The 15,810-nt window shown below is 39.8% G+C and overlaps 1 protein-coding gene and 1 long non-coding RNA gene across 4 annotated transcripts in view; both read right to left on the minus strand.

The window, feature by feature from the left end:
- The window catches only part of ext1c (exostoses (multiple) 1c), a 104,409-nt gene that overhangs the window by 76,966 nt on the left and 11,633 nt on the right, over positions 1-15,810 (minus strand). For all 3 annotated transcript variants that reach the window (XM_085446017.1, XM_085446018.1, XM_085446019.1), the window contains exon 2: positions 12,883-14,274. In XM_085446017.1, the coding sequence (XP_085302143.1) occupies positions 12,883-13,829 (947 nt within the window). In that variant the 5' untranslated portion in view covers positions 13,830-14,274. The remainder of the gene's footprint in view (positions 1-12,882; positions 14,275-15,810) is intronic.
- Positions 9,704-11,001, minus strand: LOC146682770 (uncharacterized). The gene is made up of 3 exons (XR_014917490.1): positions 10,880-11,001; positions 9,926-10,073; positions 9,704-9,841 (listed from the first exon to the last, which is right to left on the minus strand). It is a non-coding gene; the product is annotated as an uncharacterized LOC146682770 (long non-coding RNA).

Consider the following 15,810-nt stretch of genomic DNA (forward strand, 5'->3'; position numbering starts at 1 on the left):
TCGAAGCACCTGGATAATATTTGCTACAAAATATGACAATGTGACTACACTTTATGATTTATGATCAGGTGCCTCTACTGACAGGTGAAATGTTTTAGTTTAAAATTAGATACAGAGGAGCTGGAGTGTTACAAAACTATTAATGTTATCTAAGCATTTAGTTGTATCTCATATGTCTTGGACCTTATTCTAACAATGTTACCATAAAAGACTACTCTCCACTACAACACCACTAGAATTTGTTTGACTGATGGTAAATAAAACGTTTATCAGTGCTTTATGGGCACTGACATACTTTATGAGTATTGGAGAAATGTATGCTGCTATGGTGTAAAGCTCTCCAGTTTATAAACCATGCATATTCTGCCGATGTTACAAAGTTAGATGAGAAGGAGAAATCCTCTCCTGTGCCTGTCCATTAAGTGCAGCATGTTATCTTGCAAAGAACAAGGATTCAAACAGGGGGGAAGTTAGTCTCCTTTGTGCAACAATAAAAAAAACTCTGATAATCATCTTCCTTATGCACACTAACAGTTATGTTACATTTTAAGTCAGTAGGTTTGAAAACTGGAAAAAGGAAACCTAAATGATTTATATACCACTGATAAACCATTCACGAGGGACCTTAGCTGAAATACAAAAATCAATGCATGATGGATGTAGGAGACTGAAAAAGGTGCACAGACAGATATGCAGACATTGGTCAAAACTTTGTAACTTCTTGAAGTGTGGATTGAATAAATACATTTCCCTTTGTTACTTTTTGCAGGGTGAAAAAAGAGTTTATCAAAACGTGCATGGAGTTCGGGAGAGCATGGTGTCAAAACTGGAATGCATAGATTAGCAAGTCAGAAGCAAAAGCGGGTACTGTTCGTCCGGGCTTGTATGCAGCATGTGATTAGCATGCAGGACAATCGTGTGCAACACTAAACACACAGCTGTGCTGTCAAAAAAGTTTGCCTTCATGGAGAAGCTGGGTCTTTTCATAAATTATGCATACCGGAGCTCAGAAAGATGGAAGGAGGCCTGCAGTCAACTGCAGGACTGTATACAGTACAGTCTGAAAAAATGAGAAAAGGAAGGAAATATAATGAGGGAAAAAAGTGAAGGGGTCGTGTAGAGGATACATGCAAAAAAAGGTGTGAGTTAGGGGGAGAAAGAATGATTACAGTAAGCTGTAAAATCCTTACATGTGTATGTGCTGTCTGTGTGAAATTAGATTTGCTGTTGTTTTTAATGTGGGGATTCAACTTAAGACCTCTTAAAAGTTAAGTAAAGCCTGTGTGGAGCAGATGTGTCTACCTTTTCTTTGGGGGGGGGTTGCTATTGGAGTTTTCCAGACCTGATGCAGCACAAAGCTGCTGAGACCTGAGCTGACTCATGTAGGGCTGTGGCTCCAGCGTCGATGGTTTTGCTTGGGTGACAGTGCAAACAACAAGCTTTAGCTACAATGAATGCCCTCTGACAGGACGGATAAATTACAAGCTATTCTAAACAACTGAAGAAGCAGGTTTAGTAAAGATTAAAATGGAAATAATAGCGTTTAGGAAGTGGGAGGTTTGAGGCTTTGAGTACAGCGGTTGAGAAAACAATGGCCGCATAAAGACTGGAACGCAAACATTTAAAGGCAAATGATAAGCAGGTTGCAACTGGCTTATCCTTTATCAGAAATACAAAATGTAATTCAATTCTATGTGGAATAAAAGTTGTTCATCAGTCCAGATGAGCAGCGATTGGAAACTTTCAAAGACCACTGCCAAAAAAAATCTTTTTCCAAGTAAGAAATACAGTCAAAGACATCATTTCCACTAGATAAAGTGAACTTGGATTGATTTGTGACCTTACAAATGTGCCTCCCTCCTGCGCATTTTTGGCTAAAACCAATAATAACCATCTAAATACTAAGAATTGAGAGTCAAATCAAGCTTACAAATTACTCCTTGGCCAAGTGTTATCGGCCCACAATAATTCCTGGAAGTGAGATCACAATATATGCTACAGAAAAAAACAGAAAACTGTGTGCTGCATGACAAAATTGAAAGAAATTCACTTTTTTTTTAACCTGAAAGACACCAAGGTTAAAGAAAAAATCCAAAAGGTGTCATTATCTTCATACTTAAAACCAGTATTGAGGCTAGACCAGCCTCCTTCATACTTCTTTTAGTTCCACTTTGGTCTCCACCAACTGCAATTACGCAATTCTGTCTGTTAAGCTGCCAGGTTATGTTAACTAGATAATTAATCAGAGCTTTTGGGGCTTTTTATAATGATGAGATGACACAACACTCCTTTCAGACACAATGAGCTTGAATTGAAACCTGAAACTTGTAATCAAACCAAGAAAATAACATTAATAAAGACATTAAAACTTGGTGGAGCTTAGAGGAACTACATAGTTTCATTAGTTCGGTCTCAGTCACACAGGGCTAGAGACTGGTTGGTGACCCTATGGCAACCTCTGATAGCTAAAGAAAAACCAGCATTTTGCTAACTTTGCTAACAGATGCTAACTTGTCTGGAAGCACATTTTTAAAACCAGCACCGATATTTGGTGATATTTGCCGATAGTTTTCCTTTCTTTTAGACAGATGAAAGATAAACAAATATGTTGGTGTTTATGATCCCTTACTAAGACACTATGACAATGGTATTAAAGAATTATGTGTTTTATTTGTGTTTTATTGCTCGTATATGCATCTCATTTTAGATTTCCAAACATATGTTGACAAGTTGCAGAGTGCTCGCCGGTGGACAAAGTATGCAACGTCTACACTCATAACATGGTTGAAGGGTGTTTCGCCTGTCTTAATCTATCGGCCATATTAATTATTCACTTATTGCCCAGTATTGACATATTGGGATAGATTGTTCTGACTTTATTCTTCAGGTCTTTTCCACATTTCACAGCCATCTGATCCACTGTGAAAGTACTGATTATAATGGATTTAAAGCAAACTTAAAACCAGTAAGTTTGTGGGTGAGCCAGCAGGTTAATCTTAAGCCCTGGATACAACCTTTGAGGCACTGTCTAATTTAATATATATATGACAAGACTTGTTGAAAGCACTGAGGGGAGAGGACCGATGTGTGGGATTAGAAAGACATGAGCCTGAGAGGAGGAAAAGAACGGAGGATGGAGTGTAGAAGTGCCAGAGAATCAAGGCTGCGTCTCATTTCCAAGTATTTTAAACAGAGACAGCAGATATGGGCCACACAAACCACACACGCACACACAAACCACAGCATCTCCAGAGGTACAATTTCACAGGCCCTAATTGCAGTGGGCTGCAGCATTTCTTATTCAGTTTGCCAAAATCTTAAACTGCACTTTCTCATATTGCATTTACAGATCCAGGCACACACACACATAATTATGCATGTTCCCACCCACATATTAATTTAGATTGCGCTTGTGCGGAAGTAGTAACTACGCTGCTATATTTTTTTCAATGTTTACCAGCAGGTAACAACAGCACCACCTTCCTTTCCAGCCTTGATTCACTTTTCATCAACTGCACCGAAACCCTTCGTAGTTTAGGAATTCTTACCCATTTGCAAGCACATGACAGCTGAACAGATTGCACCTATCCGTTTCGAATCACACAGGCTTGGGAGCATTGCTGCAGCTTTTCCTTCTAACTTTAGGGTAGCAAATTCCTTCAGTTCTGTTTTGCCCGATTAGTATGCTACATTCATTCTGAACTCTCACCCAGGTTTTAAAGTCTGAGTGCTAGCTCTTTCGCCTTCAACAACCTCAGCCTCCTTCAAGGGAGGTCATCAATAATCACCATCGGTTTCCAACTCAAGAACTTATATAAACCAACCGCAGTTAAAACTAACAGTGATGCACAGCATTTGAGCGACTGAAATCTCATCCTCCTCCTGTGTTATCCATCTTTGGTTAAGCCACCACTTCACAAACACACTTCTTAGCTGGAAGTTTAGAACTCAGTGTTTTTGGCGGCACCTTTTGTACGTTTCTCTCCCTTTCTTTCTCCCCTCTCTCTCGATTTTTCGCACTCTTGCTCATTTACATTCACTGTACAATGCACGTTTCCCAACCCTTTCTTAGAGAATTCTATAAAGCGAGGGAAACTAGGCCATTAGGCTGCAGCGCTGCTTCTCCCTTGCTTCAACTATCGCCGCTATTCCAATTCCCTCTTCCTCTTCCCCGTCTTTCTCTCCCACTTTGCCACCCTCCCTCCTGCCCTGTTTGATACTCGCTTTTTCCTCAACTTGCCTGCGGTATCACCCAGTCTCTCTCCCCCCTTCCAACTTTTTTTTTTATAATCTTTATCACATGGCATTTTTCTTTTCTTCCTTTCTATCTTGCTACTCTTATGCCTTGGGTACCACTGTGTCCTATCTCCAACTTGTCTCTTTTCTATTTTATTCTGTATTCCCTCCCTATCATCCATAATCCATGTATGCTCTCTCTCTCTCACACACACACTCAAAGTTCCACACCAGTAAAATCGGACCAAAAAATATTTCCAGGCACCTTCTGTTCCTATTCAGATTGCCTTTTCCCTATGGCACATTTTAATGGGATTCTTTGGGTCCAATTTACCAATTGTTCTGCACTTTTAACGAGTGACTTTGTGTTAATAGAATTGGCAGCGACAAAGGTATTTAACAAACCCTTAATGAAAAAAAAGTACTTTGAGGACTTCCACGGAGATACCAATTTTCCCTTAAGCCAGAAGTGCAACACTTATACAAAACTCAACAAAAACGCAATATAACCTAACATTTTAGAGCAAACCGTCTTTAAATCTAAGCTGGACACATAGCTTTTATTAATAATGCTTTTGAACTGGCTGCTGTCTGGTACGGTGGCTGAAGGAAAGGTTGTTGCTTTGTTATATTATGTATAAAGTACAAAAGTATTTAGCATGAATGTATCGAAAGCCTTGTGTGTTTCATTTATTTTTTATTGTAAAGCAGTTTAATTTTAAATGTGCTATATAAATAAAATTTACTGACTTACTTACATTTTAGGAGCATAAAGACAGAGTAAAACAGGTAAAACTTCTATTGGTGTTACACACAGTGGATATGGCGAGGTATACTGAGGATAAACTTCAGACATTTGTATGAAAAGGTATAATTTCAACTTCTGATGCTGAAAAAACATCCTTGACGATAGTGTTGATTTTTTTCTTCTTTCATTTTTGTTCTAAAGTGTAAACAGAAATGAAATTATTAACCTTTTAAACCTCAGCAAACAAAACTAAATCTATCCTCTAGAGATGGCAACAAGATATTTTTTATATTTTTTTGCTAAATCTATGGGCCGAGCCGAGGGTCAAAATAATTTTGAGTTGGTGATATTATGTTCAAGACAAATTTCACAGACTGTCTGTAGGCTTAATCCTCTTGGTGTAAACTACTGTGAGTCAGTGAGGAACACAATTACCTTAACACAAATTAAGCTACTTGTGTTAAGGGGTTAATTAAAAAAAGATGTAATGTATGCATGAACGTGTTTACGTGTAAAAATATTGCTTTCCAATTTGGAAACTGAGCCTATGAGCTGTGCAAGTGTATCACAGTTTAGGACCTTCAAAGTGTAGGACCTTTGATATTCGCAGCTTTTATATTATTACCTCAGTTGCGATGTTATTACCATTTACGCATGCTGTGCACCAAATTGCTAACATTCAGACTCTTCAGTAAAAAATATGTATTCTATAGACTCATAGACTAAAAAGTTTATTTTTTCCTTTATATCCACCAGCTATGACTTTATACTGAAAGCTGTTTAGCAATTAAAGGCAAGAGATACATTAGTGAATGTAATCTCATCACCCATATAGCATTTCTTCCTTATAAAACTTCATATATTTTTACTGTTAAAACAAAACGAGGAGCCAGTGTTTACCCAGAAGGAAACCTTTTTGCATTCCTATCATGTTCTAATAAAAAAAAGGGGGGAGGGGGATTTTTATTGGGGCAGAAAAATTATGTCATGACGCTCAACTGTTCGCTCCATCTGAGTCCCCCCCCCCCCCCCTTTTCCTAGTTCCTCCTCCTTCCCCTCCTCCTCCCTTTTCTCCCCCATGGGTTGCTTATGTCACTGATTGTCCAGGTCTCTCAAGGCTAATCTGCTGGTGTACCAGATGCAGGCGATCATTAACCTGGTGCTACCTTCTAAGAGCCTCATTAACCAAGACGCGGTCTCAAACGCGAACACAAGCTCATGCACGCCGTGTATAGCAGTGACAGTCACAAACAAAGAAGCATGCTTTCTCAGTGACACGGCCTATTAGGAGCAGAGCAGTCGTTTTTCACTTGCATTTTTGATCAAAAATAAAGAAGCAAACTATGTAACTGCAGACAGATGGAGTAACGAGGATGTGTTGCTACGCGATCTAAATCTTGCTCCTGCAGTTTTTCTCTCCTTCTCCTGTTTCTTTGACACGTCTTAATTCAACGGCCACCACGGTTCTCATGTTCTCCCTGCAGAAATCCCCCTTTTTCTTTCCCCCAGAGGGAAATTCAAAGGATGCAACAAGAGAGATGATCCAGCACCTTCCCCTTGCTCCCATCCCCTCTCATCTCTAATTCACCACAGAGAGAGAATTCATACAAAAGGAGAAAAGGTTTCTTTTTAAATCAGCTTTTTTAAAACTTTTTTTGTACAAATGACGGCTGTCTCCATTTGCCTCCCCCGTTCGCACCCTTGCACCCTCAGAGCCGTTGCTCTACCACAGATTTACATTGGAACTGCCTCTCATCCCCCACTATCCTCTCTACCTCCTCATAACCCTCCCACCTCCCCACCCGGTGTTTAAGTAGTGGGCTGAGTGGAATAAATGAATTCATTCATAAGTCTTACAGAGCTCCATCCCCATGCCTCCAATGTAAACAAGCCTACGGTATAGTCTAAAGCATGTTCCTGGATCAGATCAACCAACAGACTATGGAATTTGAAGCAAATTATATTATATTGTATAGTGTGCCACCACAACTTTCCATATTCATTATATTAGTATACTGACATGTTAATAGGCCCTCCAAAATTTGCTTTGCAGTTTTATTCTGTTATCCCCAATACAGCCATGCTTTGACAGTCTGGTGTGACTCGAACTTCTACCTCTAATTCTTTTCCTGCTCTTTGCAGGAATCCATCATCTCCTTTCTCCAAATGTTCTGCACCATCAGAATACCATGGTATGTCTCTATGAACGGACAGGCACTGACTTTATAATGAGAAGCTCTGTCAGCACTTCAGCTGCAGAGACTTGTATTGCAAAGTGTAAGTTCAGCAAGTGGGAAGCGAAAAAGAGACGCCCGTGTTGTTCATCTCTATGTAAATGCTACTGCAAAGAATAATAAAAGATAATAGAAATTGCACAAAAAAATAGACTATAGTCATAGAATTACATTACTGAACATATATTTGATTGCTCCATACAAAATGATTACATTTACTCCTGCTTAATGAAAAAAGCTATTAAAAGTTGATTAAAAAAAGCAAATTAAGAAGCATGGAAACAGCCACTGCACTCATAAAAATGAGTCATTGGATGAACTCAATTTGACTGATGGCAGGTTTTCCACGTAATACATTTATTTTGGTTCAACCAAATCTACATACATCATGACAATTTAATTAAATTGAGTCAGTAGAACACAATTTAAAAGGAAAAAAATTACATTAATAAGATGTGAAAGGTTTTGGTTGGTTCAACTCAATACAATGTCATTCATTTGAGCTAGATTTTCTTTCGAATTGAAATGATTATTTTAAGTTCAACTAAATCATAATTTTAATTACCAGAAAACTAATTTAATTATTAAAATAATGACAAAATAAATTTGTTTTTTCAACTCAGTTTTATTCACTTGAATTAAAAGCAGAAACAGAATATTTTGTGAATAAACATACATTTCACATGGTCAAATTAACCTTAACAAAATCAAAGTGCTCACAAAAAAGTGCCTTACATTTGAAATGAATATCAAATCTGAAAAGCACACACCTTTGTATTACTAGGCAAGACTGAAAACAAACTGGAATTTGTAAAATCCGATTTCACGTAAGAATCATTGTATATATATTTATAGTGACACTTGCAGGTAGGTTTTCAGCAAATTCACAATGATAACCTACTAAACATTGCAATTCACACCATATTATGCCAGTCACTGAACATTTTAAACAACCCAAAAATACTTAAATACAAATATATAATGTATATATATATAAAAGATTTTCATTAAGAACATTTTGTGTTGCCAAAGGGGAGGTATTTTAATAAAAAAAACCTTTATTTCTCTAATTCAAACTTTTACAAGCTTATAAGAACGGGAACACCAACTTTAAAACACTGGAAGACACCAAACTTGTCAACATTTGTTTTGTCCCTTCGAAAATCCCAAACGCAATTAAAAGGAAGATGCTGGTTACAACCATTGAATTTTTTTTGAGCTAAATTCTCACAGTCCTTTTATCCATCTATAGTAGTATAGATTAAAGGTTACATCACTCACAACAGAACAGCAGACAAAAATAGACAACTTCTATTTTTCAAAAAAAGGGGAAAAAAAAGGTCACAGTTTGAACAAAAGAGATAAAAAGGCCAAAATCAAATTTTGTGCTGGGGTCTTGTTTGCCTAAGCAAACATCTTCAATTTCATTTGTTGCATTTGTACTGAGCCTTTGTCCATCCAGATTCATTAAATTCTTCTGACATAACTCGAAAGTGTACTTGAGGTCATTTGGATAGCTCAGATCAAGTGCATAAATCAGTCCAAAGAGAACGATGAATGACATGATGACACTACCGAGGTTGTTCATAACTGTAGTACCTTCAATGACAACTGCAACATCCTCTGGCTCCTGAATGCCTTCTCTTCTGATGGTGTAAATACCCATGACAGTTGCTGCAGTGGATCCCAACTGTTCATCCTCAGTGGAGGAGGTCTGAAAAACAGGATGTTTCAGGTTTAAGGGCTCTGTCACTTGGAAGGGGAAATATTATGCAAAACTCAGCTTTGTATCCTTTTGTGCTGAAACATGGGTCTCTACTGCCTCTATAAACACTCCAAACATGAATAAAACCCATCAATCTGTTCTCTATCAATAGTTTGGGCTAAGGTATTATGTACCTCCCTTTGGGAGGGGCTTGAAATAGAGGAGCAGCTCCTCAAGTGTCTATAGGTGTAGGTGTGTGTGTGTGTGTGTGTGTGTGGGGGGGGGGGGGGGGGGGGGTGTCAATTTCCCTTATTTCATGACAATTGGGGACCTTTTGAAACAGCTTGTTTTAGGCACATTATTCCGGAAACCAGAGGATCGCTGTAACGCCAGTGACACTAGTCAGTGTCTCGATGCAATCTGCTGGGTTCCTTATATAGAAGACTTTTTACTAATTGGCATAATTAACTGAATTTCATTGGAGTGTTTACTTTATGAAGTGCCTTGAGATGACTGTTGTTGTGATATACCGCTATATAAATAAACTGAATTTAAACACTGACAGAAAGTGGATGAATGTTTTCTTCACATTTACCGTGTTTATAGAGGCAGTAGATACCTACATGGCAGCCCCAAAAAAATGAACAATTGAATTTTTACTGAATCTGTCCCCTTAAAAGGTGCTCTCCAGTACAAGTTTCAACAATGACTATTAAGAGTAATACATATTTCACAATTATATTGTCTTATTTGAATATATGAGCATTTTGCGTGCGATGAACCTAACTCAAATTGAATCTAGAAAAGAAAGTGTGATAAGCGTACCAGATACTCCTTGAACAGTAGGTCTGGATCTTCATTAAAGTAGACCACCAGGCTTTTAAGAGTATGCTCCCTCTTTATGTCGATGTCATCACACTAATGCAAGGGTGGGAAAAAAAGGGTGAAAAAAATGGAATTGATTGATTGCATTTAATTGATGGGTTTATCATTAGTACTGACCAAACTACTGATCGCCATGATATCCTTGATCTTTTGGCCCTTTGCTCCCCTCAAAAATTTGCATCAGCTTGTCTGTTAAGTTGTCCAGCTGAGCCAAGAACTTCGCCTGCAGGGGTTTTGTAGTGATCTGCAGGAAGTCTGCATTCACCTGGAAATAAAACATACATAAATATAGTAAACTAGAAGTTTAAATACAGACTGCTGAATCAACACACTGAAAGTTGCTAAACATTTGAACCATCAGTGAAGTTTGTCAAGACCTAAACTGTTTTTAGCTGAGTTTAGGAATATATCGCCACCTGTTGCTTTGGCATGTTCCTAGCAGCGTTTTCCTTCATTTTTGCGTTTACCTGTGGACGGGATTATTTTTTAAAACGAAAACGGAAAATCTCCGTTTTCAAAAATACCTGTGTAAGTGTGGACGTAGCCGAAATCTTTTATAATAATAAATAGGTTTGAACGTCATGGGAGTGCGCATTGTGCTGCCTGCAGTTACTCTTCCGGCCACATGGTTCGCTTTTGGTAGCACCCTCAGTAAACTATGTAGTGCTTTTAAAGACACCTCAAAACGATACTTTCTACTAGAAAATGGCATTATATAATAATAAACACAGAATACATAATTTTTAGATTATAAAAAGAAAACAGTAAGAAAGAAGTTAGCTATAGGACATCATCTTTCATTGAGCACAATGGCTAGCTGCTAATAAGCTAGCACACGTTCCGACTTAAAAGTTGGCAGCTACACAATTTCTCCTCTAAAACAAGGCACTTTTGAAAAGACCTGGCTATATTGTCAAAAAAAATAGTATTCAAGCAGAGAAGAGAATGGTAGCACCACCAAAAGTTCAAAAAACAACTGTTACAAGCTTCTATGATAAATAGCATTGCCATAGATTTAGCTGATAAAGAAATACACAATTGGATATATGAAAAAATAATATGTTACCTTACCTGAAGGTGTAGTTTTATCCAAAAAGTACAGAAAGGCCAAGAGCAGCTGCATTCATTTAGGTGATCCTGAAAGAGCGCAAAATTTTCAAAGAAGGCGGACCGTTGTGTAACTCAGTAACTTTGTGTTCTTGTAACAAAGACTGCTTTGAGAGAAAATAATTTAGGTTCACCACACGAATAATAATTGCAGTAATGCTGGAGTGCTACATTTGCGTTGAATGAGATTAAAAAAAATGTTTAAGCTTAAAGAGGGGCTTGAATTTATTTCTTTGAGTTTACAAATACTTAATTGCAAAAATGTACTCCTCCTACCCCCAGTGCCCCAACAAACTCATTCATTTTGTGTTCAGAATCAGCCTCTGCTGGTTTAGAATAATTTTAGGTTTACACAAAGAAAATCAAATTAATTTGGTATTTTTTAATTACATTTATGAACAACTAACAAAATTTGTATGTGTTCTTTGAAAGGAGGACCTGAATCTGTTTTTTGAGTGTGGGGTCTAAAGCTACTCCACATTTAATACGTCCATAACAATTACCAGGGTGTAACGTTTTCTTTACAGTAAACAGAAAAAAGAAGTGTTGATGCTGGATTTCAGGCTTTTTGTGCTCGGGAGCACTAATTATTCTTCCTGTAAACCAAAACCTGAATGTCTGGTTGATGTTGACCTGTGTGTCTGCTGTAAGGCAACCATTGGCAGATAAACCTGTTTTGAGTCATTTGATTTTTTTTGGGGTTTTTTTATAACTGAATCAAAAGCTGAACACCCAGCAAAAATGAAAAAAAAAAGGTTTGCATGTGACTGAGGTGTGAACAGCTTATGCTGATGTTTCACAGTGCACAACTGTATGAAACGCACGATGAAAGGTAGTGATCAGCTCCGAGGCACATGGTTCTAATTGACTGGAAAAATGAGCAAGGGGGGAGGCACAGGGAGGAAAAGACATGTTTACCAAGCTGCTGCTGCGAAATGTACAAAGCCGATGGGTGTGTCTCCAAAAGCTTTTCATTATTAAATCGACAATGGGCGAAAAACCACTGGGTGAAGAGCTTCAAACAGCACACAGGACCTCAGTGGAAATATATAATTTGTTAGTTGTGACATTGTTCAACCTGTTTTCACATGTCACATCCCGACATTAATATTGTTTTAGCAATAAAGCCCTTTAGGTGTTGCTGTAAGCTCATTTCTCAATGCGTTTTATCCTCCCCACCTCTTTGTCTTGACTTAAGTAACAGTGACAAGCATTCTCGGTGCAACACGAGCAAGAACATCTTGCCGTGAAAAACATGGACGGTCTGAACAAAAGAAAAATAGCACCCTTAAACCCAACAGCAGTTTATTATTAACAGATTTCGGAAAGCCATTCTTTGCGCTGACCTTTGCTTTGGTTCGTTTCACACAGCAGTTCCAGTTGTAATTCATTAGCTGCAGCTATGCTTTTTCCTGGACTTGTATTATTAAACACAAAACACAAAGTGGAAATAACTGCATGTGCACTTTGGCTGAATTCCCTAATTTGCCCATCTATCACACTGTAATATATTTGAAACCCTAAATAGTAAGGGTGCTCAAGGTCAGTTACCACAAGTTAGCCACATTACAATCACCCTTTAATAGGACTAATATAATTTAAGAATAAAAAGGATCGCTGGAAGTTGTGACCTGAATCTAAATTTCCAGAGACGTGAGTTAGTGTCTAAAATCTTTGATCTAGGATGCAACTGCCAAATATCATAAGCTCAGGCAGTCAAAAAGTGTGCAGCAATAAAAGAGAGACAAAAATAACCAGTGGGACACGAAAGCTACCCCTGGCACAGCTTGTAGAAAATCAGCTACATCTAAAAGACCAATAAAACAGCATGTAAAGTTCAAACGGGAAGGCAAGCAGAACAACCCCATTGTGTATTTCTTAATAAAAAATATAAACCTTTCCACCATTTCTTATGAATCCTTATATAATGCCACATTGACTCATACATTCACTGTGGCCCATCTTACCTTTCGTATTCCAGGTTGTCATGGTCGCAGCGGGCGTCTTTGTGCTTCTCCCAGTCCTTCCCGTGGCGGCATGTTGTCAACGACACAATGTCCTTGCCATTGTGAATGTGATGAAGCGCATTTCTTGTGTCTGAGCCGATGCCCGTTAGATAGCGCTTCCCTTTGAACATCAGCAGGTACTTCCTTCGTGGTGGAACTGTGTTCCTCACCAGCCAGCCCCGCTCTCCACCCTTCTGCGGGTGATCCTTTGAGAAGAGAGGGATGGAGACATCAAAGCCCGGCCTGAAATGTTCTGTGTTGAGGCTGGCTTTGGCTAAGATGGCCTGGCCAATGTTGAAGCCCAGGTCCTCTGTGTAGTTAGGCCACGTGCCTGAGTACAGGTTGAAAATCAGATGGTTCCGCCCGTCATTCCACAATGGGTAACCACGGATACGTTCATCCACATTGGGCACAAACTGTCCTGATAGCTGGTCCCTGTCTAAGGTGTCTATACCAAGCACGAACAGACATGCCTCACGGGGGTCTGAGGTGTAGTACCGTGACTCGGCTATAGATGTTAGGATCTTCCTGTAGCTTTCCGACACGCGGTCGTTTTTCTCCGATGGATATATGTACACTCTGAACCCTTCCCTTCCTCTACGGCGACACCGAGAGAAGTCAAAACAGGTCTCCATGCGACAGCGGCTGTCTTTATAAATGGCAGACCATGCCTGGCGCCGCTGGCGGGGTGACTCTGCCATCCCAGGGTCTGTCTGAAGTTCATCCAAGTGGGCATAGCGGGGCAAAAAGGCTCTGTCGGTCCAGTTGGGCCAGGGGCGCATCACATCACCCCGGTGGCGTGTCAGCAGGCGGAGTAGACGCAGCTGGACTCCTCCACCCCAGTAAAAGAGGACCAGCCAGCAGCACGCACACAAGCCCAGCAGAACATACTTCTTACGCGCCTGCATGAGGGCCTGTGACAGTCTCCTTTTTCCCTGCTCTGTCTCGCTTTCGTCCTCTGTTTTTACTTTTGTTGTCCCCTCAGCTCTGTAGCCTCACAGGGGTTTGGGACTAACTTGCAACTTCTAACAAGGAGCTTCTAATGGAGGACAATGTGTTAACAAGGACATCGCTGCCTCTGAATGTGGCCCAGTCCACTTTGCCATTTAGAAAGAACACAGTCTAAGTTACTGACTCCCCTCTTTCAGTCGCTTTCTGGCTTTCCCATTTGCTTTCAACTGTACGCTCAGATGTGTGTATTAGCCCGCCTCTGCTGTAGCACGCGCTGCTGCTTTGTACATTTCTTCCGCTGTCCAGCCCGGCCGAGAGTGATGAAGGGTGATTTCTCCGCTCTCGCAGGCCAAGCTTGCTGCCTCATAGTGCCTGGCACAACTGCTGTCTGCAGGGGCCCTCCTGGGGAGAAGTAAACAAACAAGAATACACATCAGTACACAGAGCAGCATCACAGCTCTGCAACCAGCACTGAGAAACACACTGGGTTATAGTTGTTTAACTGCTGTCTCAGCAGATGCCGTAACTAACACTTTTCATAGCCCAGTGGGTATAGCTTTTCATTTCGGTTAGTCATATGTAATCTGCAACCCCCCGATCACATTTAATACACACAAACACACATATAATCAAATAGCACTCAAGTACCACAGCTGGGTAATGTTTCACGGCCAGCGGAGGGTTTTAAGCTGTCAAAATCCTTCTTCGGCTGGAGCTCATAAGGAGAAAATTGGGAAAAGTTAACTCAGCGCACTTTCAAAAAGGCATCCAACCGAGATCAGCCACACATCAAAATCATCTTTTCGTCAAGTCTACCTTCATCCCTCTCCGGCTCCCACACTCCTATAAAAAGGGATGGCTATTTACAGGCTCATTTGATAGCATGAGAAACTGGGAGCAGCTGACTGGGCTTGATGCTATCGAGCTCTTCAAGCTCCAGTTGAACTGAAGCAGATACAGTTGAGGTGCAGTGAAGGAGAAAATAAGACGGCGTTTAGCATCTAAAACTGAGATGTGGAAACACAGCAGGAAAACATAACCGCTTTATGGCTCTGAGACGTCCATTCACCGCGGACGGACTGAGCGAAGGCTTTTTGTAAATTTGCAACGGTATTTTTTTTTTTTTGCCAAACATCCCCTCATAACTCCTCCAAACTTGTACAGTACCTACAGTGTGTGTCTGTGTGGAGAACACACCTCACAGTGAAGGTCAGTGTTCTTTCTGCCAGCTGCCACACAAAGGCAGCTTTCAGGCCTCACCTGGCCACCCTCTCTCTACCTCTCATTCACATTCCTCCTTTCTGCCTCTTCTCCAGCTAAGGAGAAGCTAGCCTGCCTTCTCCTCTGGCAGCAAAAACAAGCAGCACAATGACGGTGTGGGTAAACAATGCAGGTTTTCATTCCTCAAACTGAAATACAGCAGGAATGGAGTTTTGCATGTGAATTGCTGCGCATAGTTAAAATTCTAATTAGTATGTATGTTACTGGGTGAAAAGTGTGAAAGAAATCAAACATTTTGGCAGTAATTGTTCCTTTGGTTCCAGCATTTACTAAATATCTCAAGGCTTCAATAAATTCAAGGCTTCTGCAGTTTATTCAACGATAAACTGAAATTTGCGCTCTGCTGTGAGAGAAATATGTGACTGCGCGACAGATCACACAGACCTCTGTGTTAAGAAGAGCTTTGAATGTCACAACTAAAGTTATTTGGTATATTGTTTTTGCTGAATGAGTAGTTCAGATGACAGAAAATTAATCAACTGATAGCTCGAGTCTTTCATCAAGCAAAAATGTTCAGCATTTGCTGTTTTCACTTTGCGAAAGCGAGCACTCGATGTTACTGCTTGTGTATTTTTTGCTAATGTAATAGCTTTTGGGCAAACAAAAGCATCAATTTGAAATGTCACTGCAATTTTCATCATCGACATCTTTTGTTCC

Source organism: Copadichromis virginalis, linkage group LG22, assembly GCF_057382275.1.
Source record: "Copadichromis virginalis isolate Kocher_CV1m ecotype Utaka linkage group LG22, C_Virginalis_male_GT1.1, whole genome shotgun sequence".
NCBI classification, from domain to species: Eukaryota; Metazoa; Chordata; class Actinopteri; order Cichliformes; family Cichlidae; genus Copadichromis; species Copadichromis virginalis.